The following is a 24,878-nucleotide window of genomic DNA, read 5'->3' as shown; positions in this document are numbered from 1 at the left end:
AATCTTATCGAAATAGCGTCCGACGATGAATGTTGCTTATTCGAGCACGGTATTGCAATCGGTGCCTTTTATTGAGCAAACTGAGTCAGAAAAAGAATCAAGAATATATTCTCCTACCACGGCTTTAATTTCCCCGAGAATCGTCAAGTGAACAACTTGGATGTTTAGGCTTCGCTAAATCACGCAACCTTATCTACTCGCCAGCGGCCAACTGAGAATGAAACTTTATAGCAGCGTGCAGTACTGATCTGTAATGTTAACCGTCATGTACTCAGAAAATTTTAAAGCTTCTTGGTGGGGCGGGTTGGTGCATGGCTATGTTAGGAAGAGCTGCGCGTAAAGAAATATGAACCAAGGAAACTGCGTTCCTTCCGTCTATTTATTTTCTCTTGTGTTCGTGCTTTTATATACACAACTCTTCCTAGCGTAAGATACTCATAAAAACACGTCATAACTCGTCGTACTGGACTAACACACTCACATAAGAGAAGCGTACTTTTTAAATAAAGCGTACAATTCAGTCGGTCTGCGTCATCTCGGAAACTATAGTGCAATTGGCGGCTAGGGTGAGACTATTCGCTGCCATCTAGTCCTGATTGCACGCCTGATTTCAAGCAAACAATTTCACTTCGAAATGGGACGCGCAGGCAGACCGCTTCCATGGTGTGATTCCCGCCAGCAAGCGCCGCGTCGTAAGATTTCGCTTTCATGCGGTTCGGCATAGCGTTGTGCACGCGCTTTGGGCTCCCTACATTTGCGCTCACGAGTTTACACGAAACATAAGAAAAAAACAACGTGGTGTACGTTGCAAGATGTCTCTCGGTTTACTGGGGCGTGCGCATGTAGCATTTCTGCTACAATCAGTGGCCGCTCAATCTCCTGCTCAGCGAAGAACCATGTTGAGTAGACATTGCATACTCAGTACTGAGGACAGACACACCGAAAAGACTAAGCAATAATGCGTAGCGAAACGAAAGGTTACCACTTATTCTCCGCACTTGCTCCGCTGAAGCATAACATGAAGATCCCGATACTTGGTCACGCATGATATTCAATCTATGAGACAAGATTGTTTTGAGGACAAAGAAATATGCCAGGGAAGCAGTTCTCCTGTAGCACTCTAAAGGATGTAAATCCTCCACATTTCTTTCTTGTCATTTTAAGCCTGCACGCCAAGTTGAAGACGCAACGTTCTTTCTTTAAAAGGTTTATTTTTGGCCTTTCGTCTGTTCTTTCTTTTTTCTGTAATTTAGTGTTCGAAGAAGGGGTATGCCAAAAAATCGTTGATAACAGTTTATGCCTATCACAGATTTGATAGGCATAAGCTCTCTCATTGGTGACACCCTACGCTTAAAACATGTTCTTTACGCTCTCTTGGCTTTTTATGTGCTAAAAAAGGTACAAGATTGCCTTTTTGTGTTGTGTATATGCACGGTAGCTTGCTCATTTGCACAAGTAGCTAGAATATCACCAAGATGGGAGTGCGAAGGCGAAGGAAACGAAGGTTTGTCAGGAATCAATCCGCGATAGTTACCGTGCACGTTGCTGTTTGGTTATTGATGTGCAAGGAGGGTGCAGTATTCCGGAGTGAAAATGTACACTGGAAGGAAACACATTTAAATCTTGGCGCTGCGCCGAACGATGTCTTGCCCTTAACGATCGTTTCAAGGGTACAACTTGGACCTTGTGATTCTCGAGTTTGCTCTATCTGAGGCTCTCAGTCACTTCAACAATGTCAAGAAATACACACTTGATAAGTTGAAACTAGTCAGAATAGAACCTGGCCTTTAAACAACAAAAACTTGTCTTCAGCTTGGGAGGAAGAAGAAGTTTGGTTCGACACAGTCGCACTGCTGTCTCGCTCCCTAGTGTTTTTGAATTTTTTCGACGTTTTGTCAAATAGATTTGTCGAAGACGTCGGACCACTCGCCAAGGTACCTTCCCTACCGGAGGCCGGGGGGGCCTTCGCCTCCCGTCGCTTTCATAGGAGCCTGCAGAAGAGTCCGATCTGGTAACGGCGAGAGCTCCGTCATGACTACGCCTGACCTGACACCGGGCCAGAGACCACCGACTGACCCTGAAAGCAACCGTGACTGTAAGCGATACAAGGCTACCGAAACAGACGACAAATCTACGCTTATTGACGATTGTGACATAGCTGACATCACAGATCTGGACGATGAAGGCTTCAGGCTTGTGCGTCACTGCAAGAAACGACCGTCGGAATCGCAGTGATTGTTACGCCTACCACAGAAGGAGCCGACCTGAAAAAAGTAAATCCCATTGTTCTGTCTACGGAAATTGAAAAAAACTCTTGGCGCATCGTAAGTTAGGAGCCGATTTACTGCTCAAGAAGCCCTGCTTCTAGATGTACAAACCGAAGAGCATGTGAATTCCTTTCTCAGCTGCAAGCCAATCTCAAGGACTGCAATCTCAGCACGAGTGCCCAATTCGTACCTGCAAAACGCGTGCATTATTAGAGGGGTACCGAAGTGGTACACTGACGAGGAACTGTTGCTATACCTAAAACCACAAGGAGTTTACCATGCAAGGAGAGTCGCGTGACGCGTCCAAATTTCCGAAGCCCATTGGGAGTCCAGGCGAACTAGCTCCGTGGTTCTTACGTTCACTATAAATACAGACCGTCCAGAGAAGATCAACTTGGGCTTCACAAGACACGAGACTATTGACTATGTTGAGACACCACCTCGGTGCTTCAAGTGTCAGCGCTATGGACATGTGGCCAAGTACTGCCGTGGTGAGCAGCGGTGTAAGAGATGTGGAGGACCGCACGATTTCAAAACATGCGCGTGCAGAGAGAACTTTCTATGTGCAAACTGTAGTGGTGGTCATCCAGCTAGTTAAAGCAAGTGTCCTACGCGGGCAGCGGCAATAAAGCGTAAGAAAACGTTTATCTTGGGGCCAACAGGAAACGATGAGAAAAATACGACGAAAAAAAAGACAGAAAATCACAGAGAGTCACACGAAATGAAATGGAGCTCAAAGAGTGAAACTGATTTTGCAAGCCTGAAGCCTTCTCCAGGAATCCAGGACACAGTGGTGCCATCGCGCAGTGGACCGACTAAAACAGTCACATCAATGAACAGAGGCCCCGTAGACGAGAAGACTGCTCAACAACCGGAACAGCGAAGTTATGCGTCTGTACTGCAGCGACCCCGATCGCGTTGCGATAAATACACACCACAGGAGGACTGTCAGCAGGTGCTACGTGCTCTCTTCAAGGCCTTGCGATCACACATAGAGAAAATTCCGGCGAGCGCGATGAAGGAAATGCTCGAAGTAGTCCTGGCTCTCGAGTCAGTGATTCTCAGTTCTGCCTCTTTTTAAAGCACCTAGCCGTATGGATGCGGTCAGGACACAATGTTCACCATCTCCTCCACAGGTGCCACTTATTATGAAATGGAACTGTGCGGGTCTTGCGTGCCATTTGCCTGAACTGTCGCTTTTCTTACGCAACATGCCTGTGCCAATATTGGCCCTCTCCGAGGCTGGTCTTCCAAGTTCCAGATGAATTGCTGGTTATGTCGTACATGGAAACCAAAGTATTCCGACATTTCCGAACGGAATCGCCATGCTATATGTGAGACGTGAAATACCACATTACGTTCTACCAGTACAAAACCTTTGCAGCACAGCTTTGGAAGTCACTGCTGTGCAAGTGCGGCTGGGAAACCGAAGCCTCAGCCTGGCCTCCGTGTATGTGAGCTCTCGCTTGAAGGTCTCGATGGAAGAAATTATAAGAGACCTCTGCAGCCGCTGCACAGCCCCTAGGATTATATGTGGCGACTTCAACGCGCACCATACTCTCTGGGGCGACAAGGCGAACGATGCACGTGGAAAGCAAATTGTTAGTGCTTTAAACACCGAGGGATTCTGCGTGGCAAATGACAAACAGCCAACGTTTTTTCGACAACCGGCCTTTTACAGTGTCATTGATTTGACGTTACATTCAACGGACATCCTCGCGTCGTCAGCGACTAGTAAAGATAGAATGGGCAGTGGTCATTTTCCTGTCTTCGTTAACATTGCTGGATATAGAACCAACGGCCGAAGATCCTGTCCTGTGACGCATTGGGATACGTACAGGGACGGCCTAAGCGTATCATCTGGAGACCTGTTCGCGGACATGCTACGTATCAAGAGATTGGCTACCGCTGAACTGAAGCTACCCGACCACTTCCCCGCTCCGGATCTAAAGCTCAAATATCTATGCGCTGCACGTAGAAGAGCGGAACGGAGGCTTATAAGGACGAAGGGCGACCCATCAATGAAGACTATATATAACAGGATTAACGCAGTAATTCGACGTTATACAAGGAAACTAAGAAGAGATCAATGGGCATCATTTCGAGCAAGCCTATTGGTCTTCACGCCAGTTCCACGGATATGGTGGATTGTTAATAACCTTGCTGGAAACTTTCAACCAAACAAGCCATTTGAAGCCCTAGCATTGAAGTTAGGCAAGACACTCGCTTGTCTTGCGAATGCCTGCGCAGAAATATACTCTTCCGAAAGGTCAGCCGGCAAAACCAACCCGCCCCCGCCGCTATCGTCGTCTCTAATGGATGCTCCTTTCACACTCAGAGAGCTGGAACTAGCTATGAGCAGCCTCCGACGTCGCTGTGCGGTGGGACCTGACCTTATCAGTAATCAGATGCTGACTAACCTACCGGTTGAGAGACGGCGTGATTTGCTGGCATTTTTTAACCAAGTCTGGGCCAGTGGGGCTATTCCACATTTATGGAAGGTAGCATGGGTGGTACCGTTTCTGAAGCCTGGAAAGAATCCTTCAGCTCTGGACTCATACAGACCGGTATCACTGACCTCGTGTGCATCGAAGCTAATGGAGAAGATGGCGTGCACAAGACTCACTTGGTATGTCGAGCAGGGTCGAAAACTACCACCGTGCACGACTGCGTTTCGGCAGCGTCTAAGCGCTCAAGACAATGTGCTGGACCTGCTAAGCCACATAGAACATTACAGCGCGGATGGCCTGTCGACACTTTCTGTTTTCATGGATGTTTCTAAGGCTTACGACTACGTGTCTCAAAGAGCCATCATCAGCCAGTTGCAAGTTATAGGCGTCACGGGTCATCTCTTGCACTTCATACATACGTTCCTCAATGATCGTCGCATCAGAGTTCGTCTTGGCGACACTTTGAGCGATGAAATACGTATATTTCGCGTTGTGCCACAGGGGAGTGTTTTGTCTCCCTTACTATTTAACATTGCCATGAGTAGCCTCCCAAGAGTACTAAACCATCGAACAACAGTGAAGATATCTATATATGCCGATGATATCTGCATATGGGTCTCCGGCTACCAGCATTGCCGACTCGCACGAATAGCCCAGGGAGCAGTAAAAGCCAGTCAGGGCCACTTGGCAACGATTGGATTATCCCTATCAGCAGAGAAATCATCATTCGTACTATTTCCTGGACTGAAAAAAAATCTACATGCTTGACGCTGAATTTGGACGGATACCAGATTCGACAAGTCACCAACGTCCGATTTCTGGGCGTTACCTTAGACCACAGGCTACTCTGGCGCCGCGGTGTTGACCACGTTGTGGCGTCATCGTCACCCAGACCACATGTGCTTAAGCGAGTCGCTGGCATACGCTGGGGCAACCACCCGACGTCGATGCTACGGCAACATACAGCTTTGGTTACCAGTCGAATCCTGTATCAGCTACCTCTGATGTCACCCTCAGACCGCCAATACGAGCGCTTAGAAGCCATCCACAGAAAAGGTATCCGACTTTGTCTTGGAGTCCCTCAGACATTGTCAAACAAGAAAGGGCTCTACGAAGGTGAGTCACGCCCTCTACGACTTCAGGCTTCCCAGGCTCTGATGATCCAGCTCCTACGATTGAGTGAGTCTACGCCCGGTAGAGCCCTCTTACGACGTATAGGTAACAGGCCGCGCTCACATTTTTATGCAGCATTGAACACGCTTCGCGTATTAGGATTGCGCTGCTCGAGACAGAGGGAGAAGATAGAACCGCCGTGGACATTCGAGGGCTATACATGCAACTTAACTGTACCACGATTGCAATCAAAGAGCTGCATTCCATCTGCAGAAGCCAAGTCATTAGTCCTGGAACACCTGAACACGATTTACCCGAATCACCTACAAGCATACACATATGGCTCTGTCAAGGCAGACGAAGACCGCTGCGCAGCTGCATTCTATATTCTCTCTCTAAGATATACGTAGTCTGGCCGTCTGGACTGTATAGCCTCGTCTACAGTTGTGGAAGGTGTAGGAATAGCTTTTGCTCTGCGGAAATTAAAGACTTTGCCTCCGCAGAATGTGGTTGTCCTTACGGACTCAAAAGCCGCATTACAAGAAATATACCGTGGTTTGCCATCCCTCAAGTTCCCACACAAATCACTAGCCATCGTGAAAGAACTCAACAACAAAGGCTTCACAGTAATGTTTCAATGGATTCCTTCCCACATTGGTATATCAGGAAACGAAAGAGCTGATGCGCTTGCATACGCAGCGCTCTATCATCCTCCCAAAATCAAGGCTCCAAAGAGTAATCAAGTGCAATAATCTGACATTCGAAATCACTTTGCGTCGCTTTGGATTCCACCGCATATGCCCTGCCTAACAAAGAGATTGCACCGAGAGGAAGCCACACTTCTATATCGAATAAGGACAGGATCTGCTAATACACCGGCCTGGTTATTTAAAACCGGGCAAATCAATTCTCCGAACTGTACGGCATGCAACGAGACAGGAGACATTGAGCACTTTTTGTGGTCCTGCCAGCAATTCCAAGATGGAAGAGACACTCTCATGAAAAATCTGCCAAACAAGGACCTTCCGCATGCGCGCCTGCAACACCTTATATTTCCCGAGGGATCAGTTATAGCCCGCAAAGAAACTTCACGTCTCCTCATCGAATTCTTAAGAGAGACTGGTTTGATGGACATAGGGTGAAACCCTTCAGCGGTATTGTGCGGGACACTCGGGTGGAGCAATTGCCGGCCTTGTTTGCCAGGGTAAACCTGCCTGTTGCTACAATTCACCACCACCACCACCGTTGTCTTCAGCTTTACTGGTCACTTCAATGTGACTGCATCCCGCTACAGTACCGATCACTCAAACAAGCTGGAGAAATAATGAGCCGCACCATTGCCTAAGTCATGCAGAAGACAAGAACCAGAAGTATATAAACTACGAATTTGATTAATTTTACCTGTCCTAAATATTTATTGGAATTGGTGCAGCTGATAACTTTCTTTAAATTTTCGCTAAACCAATTTTCTGCATCTCTTTCGTACGCGAATAAGCATAACTACTTTTCCGATAAAGAGTTTTCAAAGACGCTTTCATGCTTACTTTTCACATGTCTGTCTGGGCAACGAACCCCAAAAAGTTTTGATATGGCTTGATTTTTATAGCCAGGATTGACAACTAAAAACATCTTTTTTTTTGTGCATTTTTCTTTCAGCTCTCCTCGCATCTCGTTAGATTCGGTTCGTTACTCAGATCATGTAACTCATATGTTACTGGCAAAAATCATTTGAGGGCGAGCGGAATTTGGGTTGTAAATGCCGGCCTCACAACCACATCTGTTGAGAATTTTTAAAGATGTTATACTCAGGAATTATTACATGTTATATATAACACTTCAATTTGCCTACAAAGATGTTTTGGATAAGATGAATAAGAATAGTCTTGTGCTTTTCCTAAACAACTATTTTTTCTAGTAGGCATCCAACCCTAAAAGGCAGCACAATGGATGATTCAAGTTCCTATTTATGGATTCAGTGCATGCTACAGTGCGGCTTTTATTGTCGCATAATCTTGCAACAGTTGGTCCGGCGTAGTGCTCAAACTTAATTAACGTTTTATTAGGTCCGTTCTCTAAATGTGTTGTCCCCATTCACATCTTTACAAGAAATCTTTGTGCTATGTTTACAGGATCCGTTTTTGAGCCACTTTGTTAAGATGGAAGTCGGTTCAATTGCACACTACACCGGGGTATACAGCGGCACGAGCGAGTGAGTGCTTATGTGTGCGTAAATATTTTAATTTGCGACCACCGGTGTTTTGTGAATGTCGTCATTTACGCTATAATAAACGGATTATTGGCGCCAATGGGGCTTAGCCATAAGAACTGGTGCTAAAATACCCTGAATTTACATTTTCCTGCCTCATCATTAGCTCCTGAGCCAAATTCTCAAGTAACTTGTACTCTCTTGTTGCAAAATTTACTTGCCTTCTTTTGGCCTCACAGCGTAATTTTCTACAGCCTTGCTTCGAACTTGGGAAGAATGCGCCCCTCACATTGGTTTCATGCACTTGAGTGATCAATTTACTCACAACACCCGTGCAAACTTCCCGCGTACATTATTCCTAACTAATAGGCATAAATGAAAGAAGTACTTTGTAATGTTGACGCGCACCGCTGTGAACTAGAGGCGAATCAGATTTCGTGAAAGGTAACCATCCCGTAACGCCCTGTCAGTGACATGCGACACTTTGAACTGTTGCAGAAAGTTAGGTTTCTTCTGCTGCTGCGACTTGGTTTACATTAGCGATGAACAGCCATAATATTCCATATAACAAACTTGAAGCCAATACGGTTAACCCCTGTTCACACAAAACTGTAAAAACAGGAAAACATTTAGATAAGCAGAGTTTCGAATACGCGAAATCACGAAAGTATAATCGCGTTGGTCGGGTTTAGACAACATGAACCCTTTCCAAATACAGCTAGCAATATTGTTGGTCATTGTGGTGTGCATCTTCACCAGAGACTCTTACGGGGCGAAAGAATCACGCTAGGCACGTAGTCAAGATGATTGACTCTAATGCAATACTTGAAGCCAATCATCCAAGAAGAACCGTTTTTTGACAACCAAATACCTAACGCTGCTACTTTCTGCATCATAATGAATTGCGGACAATTTAACTTCGACAACCGAAACTACGGAAGGGCACAATTGTCATACCTTTACAGCCGCCCACGAGTCGTGAGGCATTTACACATCACCGTCGCATGAGCATGAAGTGAGTGCCCTGTTCCAGCTATGATCTCCCTGAAACGCGTGCGCCGGCGTGCTGTCTTCTTTCGGTGCAGCGCGTAGGCTGATCACGGCCGACGACGTGGCTGTTCATCGTGGGCTTTCGCAGTGCGAGCCGCAGCTAGTCCAGCGCCGGGAACGTGAATTCATCACTTGGTCACGCTAGTTTTCTTGCCATTCAAAGTTAACGATGGACGCAAGATTTTTCGTTTCATGGGGCATAATAGGTTTTGTCTTAAAGTGGCCCTGAATAACCCCTCGAGCTTGGTGAAATAACACAGTCCGCTGGTAGCATGCGCCGCTGCGAACATCTCAGCCAAGTTTTGGTGTCGTACGCAGTGAGTGGTGCTCGCAAGCGGATCGCGAAGTCACCTTTCTCTCAAACGCCCTCTTTTTGAGAAAAAGCGCTTTCCTCACTTCCTTCTTGATGCTTTTATTCCTCATTCCCTTAGACTGCTGCTATTGGCCGTTAGCTGACATCGCGCTGCAGTCGGCTACATGGCGTACATCCATCCGCGGCCGCAGGGTGCTTCCCCGAGTCCACTGGTTAGGCGCACTGCGTCTCGGTGAGCTAATAGTCAGCGCGTCATAGGCACAAAAGGCGGAAGTCGTGGCATCTCCAAAATCAAATTATAACTGCGCGCCAGCGTGACATTTATGAGGCAGAGAATTGTTGGCACGCCTCACTGCGCCGTAGACTTCGCAGTGCAACGCATTGAAGTAGGAACGGGAGCACAGCGGAGGCCGTGTTTGATTGCGAGTAAATTCGCATCTGCTGAACGCATTCGAGAACTTCTTGCGGAAAAGAGTTTCTGAAATAGCCTATTTTCACTTCAAATGTTTTGTCCAATTGCATAAAAGGTTGCTCAGAGCCCCTTTAAAGGAAGTCCGACTTGTAGGCCACAACAAAATCGTAGCGCACAGCTGAGCAAGTGTGCGAGCGGTGATAGAAAGAAGGGGGCGAAATAAGCGCGGCGGGGGGGGGGGGGGGTCGTGGACCAGCGTAGCGACTGGCTCGGTTAGCAAGCTGCCGTGGAGTACAACGTCGACAAACGTTTAAGTTTACTTGCGCAATCTGAAAATGCAAGCATGAGCACTTGCTTGTTTAAGTTATAGCCTTAAGTTAAAGGTGCACCTTAGTCGGCCTTGCTATTATTTCTACCAACCTTAATCCTCCTTAATTCAACTTATTCCACCAAAACCTATTTAATTCAATTTAATCATGCTTAATTCTCTTTGCTCTACTTTGCACTATCCTTAATCCGCTTCAATCCACCTTGCTCTTGCCTGTATGAATTCAATCCACCTTATGCCACTCTAATCCACCGTAACCTACTTTAATCCACTTTAATAAACCTTGACTCTCCTTGCTGTGATTCGCACCACCCTTAATCCTCTGTATACCAACTTATTCCATCTTGCCCTAACTTGTGCGACTTTAAGCAGCCTTAATGCACTTTTATTCACTGCACCGTGGGAATTCGCAGTCTGAGCCGCAGAATGCGCAGTGCCGGGAACGTGAAGTCATCACTTGGTCACGTGGTGTTTGGTACTATCGGGTGATAAAGCCCGGACGCCAAACACCGGATTTTTGCATCATGGGGCATATCGGGCTTTCGAATTCCAGAAAAGTTAGTGCAAGCGACGGTGTCGACACTACGCCGTTGCCCTTTTTCTGGTATTGGGGCGATAGCCTTATGCGCCCAATGAAGCGAACGATGCGCCCTCCAGCGTCAACTTTGGATGGCAAGAAAACTCGCACGTGACCAAGTGATGACGCCACGTTCCTGGCTCTGGACCTGCTGCGGTTCTCACTGCAAAATGCCACGTTGAACAGCCACGGCGTCGGCCGGACGCCGTGGCCCGCACACAAAACACCAACCTGGCCCACTCCTAAAATAGATTAAGGTAGATTAAGACAGATTAAAGTGGACTTAGGTGACCTAAGATGGATTAAGGTGAAATAACGCTGGCACAAATTCTCATGACTTGTAAATTATAACAAGTCATGAGAAGCCAACAACGACGGCAAGGGCACCATAGGTGAAATTACTTCCACCTACTGATTATATTAAAGAAATATTTAATATGTGACAATGAAAGTGGATGGGAAAACAACTTGCCGCAGGTAGCGAACGATCCCACGCCAACGCGTTACGCCTGCGATGCTCTAAACAACTGACCTACTGCGCCGCCGTTTCTCAGTCCACTTTCTTGGGTATATAAGTTTTTGCTATCACAACTAACCGTTGGAGTGTTACCCAGCGTCTCCACTCACAAACCTTAGCGGCGGATTTGGGAACATCCTTTCAGCCTCAGGCATCACGAGTACGTGACCTTTTTGAATTAAGGCAACTGGCCAATAAGCACACAAATGCCACCTGAAGGCATCAGTGTTGTCGATTCGAGACCGTCGTTATGTAAATGAGAAGAAAGGGGGTTAACTGAGGGGGTCCCATTTTTATCAATCATACCATGAGAAGCCAACAAAGACGCCAAGGACAACACAGGGGAAATTACCTGTGCTTACTAATTGAATTAAAGAAATGATAAATTAATGGCAATGAAAGTGGATGAAAAAACAGTTTGCCGCAGGTTGGGATCGATCCCACGTCTTTGCCAATGCGCGCGATGCTCTAACCAATTGAGCTATCGCGGCACCGTTTTCCCGTCCACTTTCTTGGGTATTTATGTTTTACTACAACAACCAACGCTTGGAGTGTTACCTAACGCCACCACTCACAAACCTTGGCGAAGGATGTGGAATAGCATTTCTGCCACAGGCATCACGAGTACGTGATCTTTCTGAATGAAGGCAAGTGGCCAATAAGCTCACACATGCTACCTGAAGCCATCAATGTTGTCAGATTCGAGACCCTCGTTATGTAAGGAATTAGAAGAAAGGAGGTTAACTGAGGGGTCCAATTTTTATTAATCACATCATCAGAAGCCAACGAACAAAGTCACCAAGGACAACACAGGAGAAATTATTCTACTTACCAATTAAATTATAGAAATGATAGGTTAATGGGAATAAAATTGGGTGAAAAAACAACTTGCCTTAGGTGGAAAACAATCCCTCATCTTCGCATTACGTTGAGCTTAGCGTCTTTGTTGGCTTCTCATGATATCATTATTAAAAATTGGGCCCCTCGGTTAACCCCCTTTCTTCTTGTTTTTTGCGTAACGAGGGTCTCGAATCTGGCAATATAGGTGTTTTCAGGTAGCACGGGTGTGCTCATTGGCCAGTTACTTTCACTAAACAAAATCACGTACTTGTGACGCCTGCGGTAGAAAGGATGTTCCACTTCCGCTGCCAAGGTTTGTGAGAGCTTGCTAACAATCCCAGGATTAGTTGTGGTAGTAAAACGCAAATACCCAAGAAAGTGGACGGGCAAACGGCGCCGCGGTATCTCAATCGGTTACAGCATCTCACGCGTTATGCGAAGATACGGGATCGTTCCCCACCTGCGCCAAGTAGTTTTTTTCTCATCCACTTTTATTGCCATTAAATTATCATTTCCAAAATTCAATAATTAAATGCAAGTAATTTCCCCTATGTTGCCCTTGACGTCGTTGTTGGCTTTTCATGATATGATTAATAAAGATCGAGTCCCTCGGTAACACCCATTCTTCTCGTAAAAATATAATAAGGTGATTTAAGGTGGAGTTTTAATTTAGGCTGATAACATAGTCAAGTCCTCACGCTTTTGCATTCAAATCATCTAAGGATACCTAATTGACTCTCAACTTTTTTTGAAGTCGAGATTTCGAGGTTTCCGGAGTCTGGCGGAAAATCTTTTTGAGAAGAAAGGTGATGCACTCATGAGCTGAAACCAAAGGTGCAATAAACTTCACAAATAAGCGATTTTTTCATGACGTTGCAGTTGCAGTTAAGGGGGTTCTATGGTTTAATGTCATTAACAGCATCATCGCCCTCTTTAAAGGCGTGTTGAACAGAACCCGTAAATAATCTTTCACAAGGCTGTCCACGAAGTGTTGTTACGAATCAATAAATATTACAAAAGCCTTTTTCTTCAGCATCCTTTGCTTTTACAGGAATTTACTCCCTGACGGAACGTGGTGTAGTCAAGCCATCGATTTCATCAACATCAACTAAAGTAGATGAGCAGTGGTGAAATTGCAAAATTTCTTATCTATAGTACCAAGTAAAAAAAAAAGAGAAACGGATGAAACATTTGTTTCTATGTCACCCTCAATAAGCAGACAACACGCCGCGGCGAGCTAGCCGCTATCGCGTTGCGCTACTGCAGACAAGTTTGCTGGGTCGATCCTCGACCGCGGCGACCGCATCTGAATCGGTGCGAAACGCAAAAGCACTCGTGTTCTTGGGTTTAGTTGGAAAGTAGAGAACCGCACGGGGTTGAAATAAATGCAAAATTCCCCACTGCGGCGTGCTTTACACTATGTGCTTGTTTGCGCACTATAAATGCAAGAATTCAATTTAATTTTAATAGGCCGATTTTGTGGACGTTCTGATGACTATTAGTTTTTAAACAATTTGGTACCTGCAAGGGCCCCATCACTCATTCAGGACTCGAGTACGATCGAGCGATTTGTTTCCCACCTTCGCTGCTCTCCGCTCTCGTATCCGCCAGCGTCCTTCGCTGGAAGACGGTACGTCAGTGCGAAATGTAACATTGGCGCTGTTCTCTTGTTTGAAAACATATTCAACCTGCGCCCCATATTAAACCAATACTCATCGTTATACCCAACAATAGAAAGCTTTTTGCCCTAGTTAGGGGATATATCGTTGGCGTCGCGCGGTATCATGAAAAGGCCGAAAAACCTTGGTTGCTCTTTTTTGGATATGAAGAGTGACATAGCCGGCATTAAATAAGTTTTATTCGTTATGTTACTATGCAGCAGGATATTTTGGGAAAACGGCAGCGCTAATGAGTGCGTATTATAAAATATGGCACGCAGCTAGATATTTGCGGGCGATTTCCAATTAAAGGAAAGCAAGAAAACAACTTGTTTCCGAGCAACGCTCACGCTGCCCTTGTGGATTCGCAGGCTGGCAATTATTCATTGCGATTTTCGACCCATGTGGTGACACAGATAAGAATGGCGAGCCAAGCGGGGCGCCCCGAGCCGGAACCATGTGGCGCTTTAAGCAAGTTCATCCTTGATTTACGCAAAACAGTTTGAACGTCACTTGAAGAAAGAATTTCCTGGCGCGCGAAAATTAGTTATACTGGGTCTTGTTTCTCCAAAACATGGCTTACTTACGACTGAGTTTAGGTTCAATCTTTGACCAAATTTGAGAAGCCGACGACGCTTACGGTGCTGCGTACTTTTGTCTGCGTGTACTGCTGCTGTTCTTGCCGCCTTGTCCAAAATTTAGTATCTGTTGTTAGAGACTTCGACAAATGCTTGCCCGTGACAGATTTTTCTTTGCCTGGGCAGAAAAGTATGACGCTGCATTCAATACCTAATTTAGGGGCGCTGTAACGTAAAGCTATTCCAAACCTTTCTATTACATTTCTGCAATCAGTCCTCCATTATTGGAGAAAATTTTTTCAGGCCACCCCCCACTTCGCCTGTCTCTGACGCGACCTCACAAAAACCGCGAAAACGCCCCATCTGATATGATGCGTGATGACTGATTACGCGTGATCAGCCCGAACGAAAGAAAAATAACTATTTCTCATTCAATGCCTTTTTCGCCATAATACTATGCCAGTTGATCAAACGGTTTCGGGCTGCGTCCACATCGTCTATCTTCACGCTACGTCACAAAACGACGCAAACTCATAGCGTCAAAGTGGCGTGTAGGCGTTAATGACGCATTATTATGCCAAACAAAACTATTTTTTTCTGAATACCCGGAGGCGGCCCTGTTCCAAAAATAAAAGAAGATAGCTGCCCACCGATTACTCTGGCGCTAGATACTGGGAGCAGCTGCGGAGCATGGATTTATTTGCGTATGATAAACATTTTTCCGTGCTACTGTAACGTTATCGTGCCCTTTCAGCAGGTGTGAGACATCAATTTTCGAACTATTCTTTGCTGAGGATACGTCCTGGCGGAATTTTTAACGTTCCGTTGCACGCCACCGCGATTTTCGACCATCCACCGCCGGCTAAGTATAAGGGAAGCGTATTATGACAGACACCGGCACCACCCTCTTTAGCAAGTTATCCACTTTCACTGTTCCGGCTCGGCCCCATGGAATCCCTCTTCAATTGAATATGCGCCTCGCCTCTTGACAGCCAATTCGATAAAGAAATCTGCTCAATGTAGGCAATGCTATTCGCTTTGAAAGGAAAAAATAAAGTGACCTCCTGAGAAGCAGGAGTGCGTTTCATTGGGTTTCTCATACAATGCGGAAGGCTATCGCCCGATGCTTGCATTGGTGGTTAGGGAAGTTTTACGTCAAGAGATTGGAATAAAACAGATTGTGACAAGCTTACGTTATGTGACCCTAGTTCTCCACCGAACATAAATCACTGCTGAAATTCAAACTGACCACAGCAGCGTCGGTCACGCCGGAGTACTGGCGCAGCGTTAACATAGGTTGGAGGAATGCTTTTTCGTCGACCCGAAGCGCACTTTAACAGGGCTGAAGCAAGTAATGCCATGGCCAAAAATGAGTGATTAGCCCGCTAGGTTTGTCAAACGAATTTGAGTCTACATTTACAGTCGGCATTTTAATGCGATATAAATTATGCGGACGCTCGGTGCTGTTGCGTATTCGGCGGATGAACGACCGCCTGTTGTCGAGTAACAATCTACAGGCACCAAGGCCCGGAAGGCAATGCGACCTTGATCTCGTGGAACACGCTTTTTGCGTGGTTCCTGGCCAATCACAAAAGAGAGCACACAAAAATTAATACTAGTTCCGTTCAATGTGGCAGTTTGAACCATGAACAGAAAGCAAGCACCAGAAATGGAATAGCTCCGCCAGGCATTCATGTGGCTGAAACTTCTAAGTCAACTGTAGAGAACGAGCAGCAAACTGTAGGATTGGAATGTTCCGCAGCGCATGCCAGTTGAAACACTTTTGTATTTTGTAAAATAGTGTTTGCCTGAGCTTGTTTGCTTCACATAGCAAGAACGATTTCCTGTAGAAAGCACTCAGAAATACACAAGGAGCTACATTGTTGCTGGACGTCACTAGGTTATCAAGTGAATGTCAAAATGCTTTTTTGACATCTTTTATACCATTTTGCAACCAATGGTGCTTTTTTCCTTGTCTTACCGATAATACGTTTACATAGGGGTATAGACCGTTCTTACTACTTAGCCTGTCTCTTTTTTTTTGTTAGTAGTTCTGATGGTCAACAGATGGTCATGATGGCGCGGCTTCCGCAATCGTCATAACATATAAATGTGCGCGACAATTCCTCTTTAAACTTTTCTAAAACCTTGATGTCGTGTATTTTCCTGCGCAATAGTAATGATGAAAAGCAAGATGCCCGGCGGGAGCTGCTTTCCATAGATTATGCTTGTGCTCTTGTCTCGTCATGCAGACACCAGCTTGTTTGGTATATGCCTCATCAGTCACATGGGTACAGGCATATCAAAGATGGCCACTTTTTTCAGGTAGTGCATTGAATGCTGGGGTTTTACATGCCAAAACCACAATTAGATATTGAAGCACGTCATAGTGCGGGATTCTGGATTAATTTTGACCACAAGGAGATTTTTAACGTGCTCCCAACGCACTAGATAGCGGCGTTTTTGCATTTAGCCCACATCGAAATGCAGCCGAAGCGGCAAGGTTCGATAATAATAACAGCTAGGCAACCACGGCGGCTAATGTCAGGCAGTTTACTCCTTGCGGTTCTTTGTGCATTGTCTATTTTCCTTGCCATCGCTAACTAGTGCATACATTGAACACGCCTTGTTTGATGTTTATAACAGTACCGTGACGCCTTTTCTCCCGGCTACGTTCTTTATTTTGTCGGTTAGGCTTGTACTGTCGCATGCTGTATGGGTGGCAACATGGTGCCCGAGGCTGAAAGCGCCCCAAGATTACAAAGCGGCGCCGACATACCAAAAGTTGATTCCATTAATACCAGTAATAGTATATTAATTCGTGTATGTTGGCGTGGGTATGCTGTTTTGGGCGTCGTGTACTAAGGACACCATGTCGCAGCTCATATTCCGCGCGACTCTACATACGGCACAATGGCAACCTTCTTTGTTGTCTATCTAGCATCTACTTCCTGTCGAAGCCTGCTATTCCAGCGTCTCGCATTCTTATGCAGCGCTTCAGCCACAGCTACAACAGGCCTTTGGGGGTAGTCAGCACTGCTGAGCGCTGTGATCTGGTAAATGGACTTGATTATATACGTGATGGCACGACTTATTTAGAACAGCTTCTAGAACAATCGTCACTACGTTGCGATGGGCCTTACCTTCGAAGAGAAACACTTCGAGTAGATAATTGTCGATGTCGATAATTGGATGATGATACTGAAATGATGACGACGATGAAATGACAGCGTGACGACGATGGCACGACGACAAAGATATCACGACGACATCATGACTAAAGCCGTACGTCGAAAATAAAACGACGAAGACCACTGCTGCATTCCGTTGACGGTACGGCAACGAATGCATGACGACGACTCCATGACGACGGTGCAGTGACGATGGCATGACAACGGCATGACGCCAATGGCAAGACGACGAGCGTATGTTGACAATAGCGTTTGGTGACTGCCTCTCGACACTATTATGGCGATGATGGCGAGACGACGACAGCATAACGAGAGTCGTAGGTCGAATCTAGATTCACGAGCATCGTACATCAGCGACGGCATTACGACCATGTTCTCACAATGGAACCATGGTAGCAATTCCCTGGAGCTGACGGCAGGACTAGGCCAGTATAAACGCAATGGAATACCGATAGCATATGAATGCAATACAATGACGAGCAAAGATTGACGTTTGTCGAGCGTCGAAGGCGGTATGACGGTGATGCACTGTCGCGTAGCTGTCTTTACGTTTTTTTCGTTGCCTGTGCTGTGTGGCAGTGTTCCTTTCTTTCTTACCGCTTTTCTCTCAAAATGTCTTTTCGCCCACGAGTCGGGAGGTCGGATGGGGGGGGAGGATTTCACGCGCAGCACCCCCGTTCCGCCTGAGGGTCCGGCCGGCCGACTGCGCTGTTCCCCCCCCCCCCCTTTGTACTGGCGACGGAAGCGGCGCCTCCTAATTGCTCAAACTGTTTGGGGATGCTTCTCGACTCTTTTGTGCGCTTTCTTTTTGTAGACGCCGCTAGTTCGTCTAAAGCCCAACGGATGTCTCTGTGGTTTTCTGTGCATCTTTACTTTTCTTTGGGTAATAATTCTTCAGGCAAGCGGCTGTCATCAAGTTCAAACTCGGCGAAGTCCTCCAACGATTGGCTGTGAGGATTTGAATCTGTGCGGCCTGATTGGCCCTGGACAACGAAGAGTTGGTATTGGTGATCTGTTTGCTCTCGGGCGGGATGTTGTGACGTTTCCCGACGGTCCCAGGGTCAGTTCGCGCCGGAGACACCGAGGGACGATGTCGCAGCGAGTGCTGCTAAGATGTCGCAGTTATGAATTGTACAAGTGCGTAAATGCTAATATTCGGTTAACCAAAGTTCAAGTAAATCGAATCAGGAAATGTCTACGGATCTCCAGTGTGCGCGCTTCATCTCTCCGGCGCGGAACAAGTAACGGACAACTTTCTACGCTACAGCACGGTGAAATTTCGATGACGTTACTGAAGTGATGACAATAATAAAACTGCAGCGTGCCGACGGGGCATGACAACTGCTGTGTCACGAAGATGGCGTGATTACGACGGGATCATGACGACATTCAGATGACGAAGCAGAGAGCACGTCACCATCCAATAGCCCAAGCTGTTAAACGATTGGAACCCTGGCTCAGAGTATAAGGCGGGACGACGACAGCTTGGCGAAACTGAGATAACGAAGCTGAAATGACGACAGTTCAGCGACCACGACTGCATCACGACCAGAAGCACATACCTTGTGGACCAAGCCGGCGCACAACTTGGGCCACTGGGTCGGCGAAAGAGGATAGATAGATAGATAGATAGATAGCTAGCTAGCTAGCTAGCTAGCTAGCTAGCTAGATAGATAGATAGATAGATAGATAGATAGATAGATAGATAGATAGATAGATAGATAGATAGATAGATAGATAGATAGATAGATAGATAGATAGATAGATAGATAGATAATGTAACGTGCGCGACGTGTGCCTGGTAAAGATCGAGGTAACTACACGATGGCAGGAACAAGAAGCAGCGAAGGGTTTATTCGCACGCACTTAAATAGTCAGCCGCACGCGTGATATCAGTGCTGTCCTGATAAGGTAGCGCAGACAGCGCATGCCCGATACATCCTCTGATGGGTAACGAAGAAGCACAACAGCTCAGGTTACTTGATTAAAGGCCGCGTCGTACCGAAGCCGCTGCGGTGGCCTACTGGTGCGACCCGACCTTCCTGGCACTGGCGTCGGCCTAGGAGGAGATAGCACGTGGTGCGCTGTGGTTGGCGCTGGGCCATAGGCGGACGACGCTTGAGGATGCGTGTGTGTAGGTTGGCACGGTGCAACATCAACGGAGCTACTTGCACTAGAGTCAGTGCACAAGCTGTAAGATGAACCGCAGTCATCATCATCACTCTCGTCTGCTGTCCACTGTTCGCGAGTCTGAAGGAGATGCCGTCTGTTACGTCTAAACACCCGACCACCTTCTGTCTCCACGTTGTAGGACCTCGGAGACGTTCTACGCATCACAATACCTTTCGGGGACCATGTTGTGTCCCTGAGCCTTACGATCGACCCTTTGTCCAAGGGTGACAAATGCTTTCCGCCGTTGGTCTGACGATGTTTTTTGACTGGCGTAGGCTGCACGTCGCCAAAATCGGGCACATTCGACCTGAGACGCCCGCCTTGAAGAAGTTCTCGAGGTGATCGGCCGTCCACAAGCGGTGTAGAGCGGTAGGCCAACGAGCCTAGCCAAAAGTCTTCGCGTGAGTCTTCACTTTTCTTCAAGAGGCGTTTTACGATCTGTACCCCTTTCTCTGCCAGACTGTTGGAAGCGGGGACTGGATGTGACATGAGCGAAGTCATATTTTCTTGCGAATTCTGCAAATTCATAACTTGAAAACTGCGGCCCGTTGTCGGTGCACACCTCCAGAGGTACGCCATACCTGGCAAACGTTGCGCTAATTGCGGAAATTGTTGCTCTTGCAGTGGTGTCCTGGAGCATGTGGACTTCCGGGAAGTTTGAATGCGCTTCCAACGCTACGACGTGCGAACTTCCCCCAAAAGAAAAGATGTCTACACCAACTCGAACCCATGCACATAATGGGATTGGGCGTATGAGTAACGGTTCTTTCGGTTGCTTGTATGAAAACTTCCGACAAGTCGAGCAACTCTGAATCAGCAGGGATAAGTCGCTGCTGAGCCCAGGCCAAAAAACCAAACGTCGTGCTTTTTCTTTGCATTTCTGCAATCCTAGGTGCCTAGTATGAATTCGTCCTAGGATTTCACGTCGCATGCTTTTAGGTATGACCGCTTTTGTTCCTTTCAGCAGTATACTGTCCACGACCGAAAGCTCTGACGAAAACGGCTTGAGTTCACCCTGCAGGCTCTCACCGCTTGACAAATTGGAGATGACAGTGCTCAAGTAACCGTCACGCGCCGTTTCTTGCACCAGCTTCTGTCGCGCAGCGCCCTTGACCAAATTCCAGGACTTCCACTGCGTGCACTTCCACGTCGTCAGCGGCGCCAGCGATGTCCTCGTGACTAGCCGGAGCCGATCTTGACAGCATGTCGGCCAAGACGAGATGTTTTGCTGGCACGCACTGCAAAACGAAATCATATTTCAGAAGTCTTAAAAAAACCTCTGAAGGCGGGGAGGCATGTCGCAGATCCATTTCGCAGCAATAGATAGCAACGGTTTATGGTCAGTTTCAATAAAAACTTTGTGCCCGTACACTAAGTGGTGAAACTTCTCGCAGCCGAACGAAATGCTGAGAGTCTCCTTTTCAATCTGCGCGTAACGCTGCTCAGCTTGTGTTAGAGCACGGGATGCATATGCCACTGGGTGCCACTTATCGCCATCGTGATACTGCAAGAGCGCTGCACCCATGCCATCTTTTCATGCATCACATGTTATTTTAGACTGCCTTTGGGGAACAAAGATGGCGAGTACGGGTTTAATGGTTAGAATTTGAGTGATACCTTTCCACTCTTTTCTGTGGTTTTCAGTCCACTCAAATACTGCGTGTGTTTTGATAAGCGCTCGGAGAAGCGCAGTCCGCTCAGAAAGCCGTGGCACGTACTTTGCAAAGTAGTTGATTACACCGAGCATGCGCTGAACATCACATTTGGTTTTGGGTTCCGGCGTTTGAAGCAAGCTTTTGATAAGTTTTGGGTCTGGCGAGATGCCGTCACGTCCAATGATATCGCCCAGGAATTGTATTTCCGTAACACCAAACCGGCATTTTTTTTGCGTTGAACGTTAAGCCGGCTTTTTCGGCCGCTTCCAAGACCGCAACCAGTCTCTGGTCATGCTGCTGTTTGTTTGCTCCCATACCAAGATATCGTCAATGTACACTTGTACACCGGGAAAGCCCTTAAATACTTGAGTCATCGTCCTTTGAAAGATTTCAGGCGCTGAGGCGATGCCGAAGGGCAATCGGAGGTAGCGGTACCTGCCAAAAAGAGTAGCAAAAGTGCATATTTTCGACGTCTGCTCATCAAGTGCGATCTGGTGGAAACCGGAGTTTGCGTCCAATCAACTAAATACAGTTGCGCCGGCCAACTCCCCTTCCACATTCTCGCGCCTTGGGAGCTTGAAGTGTTCCCTTTTTATGTTCTGATTAATTTTCCGGGGGTCCATGCAAATTCTAATTCTGCCGTCCTTTTTCTTGACGGTAACCAAAGGGCTTTCCCAGTTTGTGGGGTCGTTCTCTTTTACGATGATGGCCTCGCGCTCCAGTCTTCGCAGCTCTTCCTGAAGAGGGCCCCGCAGGGACAGGGGAATACGCCGCGCTGGTTGAACGACAGGAACCGCTGTTGGTTGCAGGACCATGCTGTATGGTTGCTTCAAGCAGCCTAATCCCTGGAAGAGGTGCTGGAAATTCTTCACTGCTTCGTAGTCTGTTGAGGCGCTTACAGTGGCCACTGTGCGTTTAAAAAGGCCCAAGGCTTCACTCGCTTCCAGTCTTAGTATGGCTTGACTGCCGTGTTTTACGACAAAGAACTGGACTGTGGCGGAGGTATTTCCTACCGTCACCTCCTGCGACGTGGCTCCGAAGTGTGTTATGATGCCTCCGTTGTAGGTTCGTAGTACCGAGGTAGCAGCAGTCAATGGTCCCGCCGCACGCATTTTCCGGTATGCCGAAAACGGCAGTAAGCTGGCCTGTGACCCGGTGTCTACCTTGAAGGAGACCTTCTTGCCCTTGACCTCAGCGTCCTCTATCCAGTCTTTGGCATTTCTGTTCCCAACACCAACTTCTAGGATGTCGAAGTTATCGTCAAAGTAGTGTTTGCTGACTTCGGCAATTTTGGACGTTTCTCGACAGCACGCCGCAAAATGATTGGGCAAGTGGCATACGTTGCATTTCTTTCCGTATGCAGGACACTGCCTTTGTCTGTGCCGCCGGTCGCACGATGTGCAGCGGTACTGCTTGTCGCCATCTTGGGCGTTTCTGCTTTTCGGTGCAGTTGCGGGCGCCGCAGTAGCGTCAATGTGGCTGTCCGTGGCCCTCCAGACCTCGTTTCGTTGCGCCACAGATTCGGCGACCTTGCAAAACTCTTCCGCCTTCACTAGAGTCAACTGTTGTTCGCGAAGCATTTTTTCGCGCAACTTTGAATTATTCGTGCCGAACACTATTTGATCCCGGGTCATTGAATCACGCTGTTCTCCGAAATTGCACTGCCCAGCTCGCTTTCTTAGGTCGCGAAGAAATTTTTCGAACGGTTCCCCATCTGCCTGCTTCCTCGAGCGAAGCAGATATAGCTCATGCACTTCGTTGTTTACCTCAGAGCAGTAAGACTCGAACTTTTCAACGATTGTTGCGTAGTCTTCCTTGGATTCTTGTGCTTCAAACTTGAACGTGTTGAACACGTCAAGTGCGTCGTCACCAGCCACACTCAGAAGGAGTGCCGCTTTTGCAGCTTCCGTGCGGGGTTGCTCCTTCGTCGTGGTTGTCACTATGAACAAGTCAAACTTCTGCTTGAAGCGCTTCCATTGCTCAGAGAGATTGCCGGTAAGTTGCAAGGGTGGCGGTGCCTTCAGTAGTTCCATCGTTGGGGCTGTGCCGGATCCACGCTTCGACCCGAAGTGCCCACTTCTGACAGCATGTAACGTGCGCGACGTGTGTCTGGTAAAGACCGAGGCAAATACGCGATGACAGGAACAAGAAGCAGCGAAGGGTTTATTGCCACGCACTTGAATAGTCAGACGCACCCGTGATATCAGTGCTGTCCTGATAAGGTAGCGCAGACAGCGCATGCCCGATACGATATAGATAGATAGATAGATAGATAGATAGATAGATAGATAGATAGATAGATAGATAGATAGATAGATAGATAGATAGATAGATAGATAGATAGATAGATAGATAGATAGATAGATAGATAGATAGATAGATAGATAGATAGATTTTAAACGGCGGAAGTAGGCAAATAATGCTGTTTGAATTAAAACTGGACGCGTTATGTATCCTGCAAAGAAGGCGTTGTTTACCAGAGGACACTATAGAGTGGTGGACACTAAAAAGGCCAAACACGGTCTTGTGGGAACGGCAGGCTTACATGCGTGATACATGCTGGGTTTTCGCATAGATGCCTGGGCTTTCGCTGCCCACGAGATCAGTCCTCGATTTTTTCGGAATGGCCTTCGTTTTCTTGGAGCTCCGCTGCATTAATCACCTCACGTTCAGTAGGCATGCTGAGATCCCAAGCATTTTCCGGGAACTTCATTTCCGGCCTTCGACAGCCTCGGCTAATAAATCATACTGAACTGCACAGGTGTGCTAATATCGGATTGCGCTATCCTGAGTGATTTTTCATAGAGGTGTAGATACAGAAATGCAAGACCTAAATGCAATGAGGTCATGGCGGCACAGGCAAATAGCGTGCAAGGCAGCCGTATAAGCCTCCACGTTTGTACAATGTGTCCTCTTGTGCTGTAAGAACTGTCTTTTGATGTTTTTCCGTCGCATGAAATAAGCTAGTTCATTGTAAATGTGCTTTTTTATCATATTGCACGGATACTGTATGTCCCTGAATTTCTTACTTTCTGCCTGCTCAACAGCGCTGGCCTTCTTTCTGTCATTCTTATTTTTCAGAGTTACAGTCATTGCTGTGGGCGCAGTGCAAGACATGGGAAGGCCCAATCGCGCTGGCGTGACCATCAGGGTATCAATAAGGAAGACACTCGACACCTACATATTTTTCCCCGACTACGGTTCGGAGCCGGTCGTGGCAGCCTTTGACAATCTTGTGTCGACTGGCCACCATTACGTACCTAGATTCTCGAAGAACTTCAGCGTAAGACAAGTTCATATGGTGAGTATTCATATGACCTGAATGCTGGTTTTTAAAAGTGAAAACTTCAGCAGCTACTTTGATAATAGGTAGTTTACATTAGACAGAACAGCCCGGTTTCCCGGCTCCATTTGAGGTATTATAAACGACGATACAATTTGCGTAACCTTTTTGGAATGTTCATATTTGACAAATTATTGCAATCCGAAACGTGTGTTTTTCGTGAAACTATTTAGAGCATGTTTGAGCTACAATAAACGTAAGGCGGTGC

At 46.9% G+C, this 24,878-nt stretch overlaps 1 protein-coding gene across 3 annotated transcripts in view; it reads left to right on the top strand.

Moving 5' to 3' along the window:
* The window catches only part of LOC142578084 (uncharacterized), a 151,508-nt gene that overhangs the window by 90,252 nt on the left and 36,378 nt on the right, over positions 1–24,878 (top strand). For 2 of the 3 annotated variants that reach the window (XM_075687503.1, XM_075687502.1), the window contains 2 exons: positions 7,960–8,039; positions 24,409–24,628. In XM_075687503.1, coding sequence (XP_075543618.1) covers positions 7,960–8,039; positions 24,409–24,628 — 300 coding nt within the window. The remainder of the gene's footprint in view (positions 1–7,959; positions 8,040–24,408; positions 24,629–24,878) is intronic. The other variant, XR_012827160.1, reaches the window with a different exon arrangement.

This window comes from Dermacentor variabilis, chromosome 4 (assembly GCF_050947875.1).
Source record: "Dermacentor variabilis isolate Ectoservices chromosome 4, ASM5094787v1, whole genome shotgun sequence".
Lineage (NCBI taxonomy): Eukaryota > Metazoa > Arthropoda > Arachnida > Ixodida > Ixodidae > Dermacentor > Dermacentor variabilis.
Note: the sequence above shows the minus strand (reverse complement) of the source record. Positions and strands in the feature narration are given on the sequence as shown.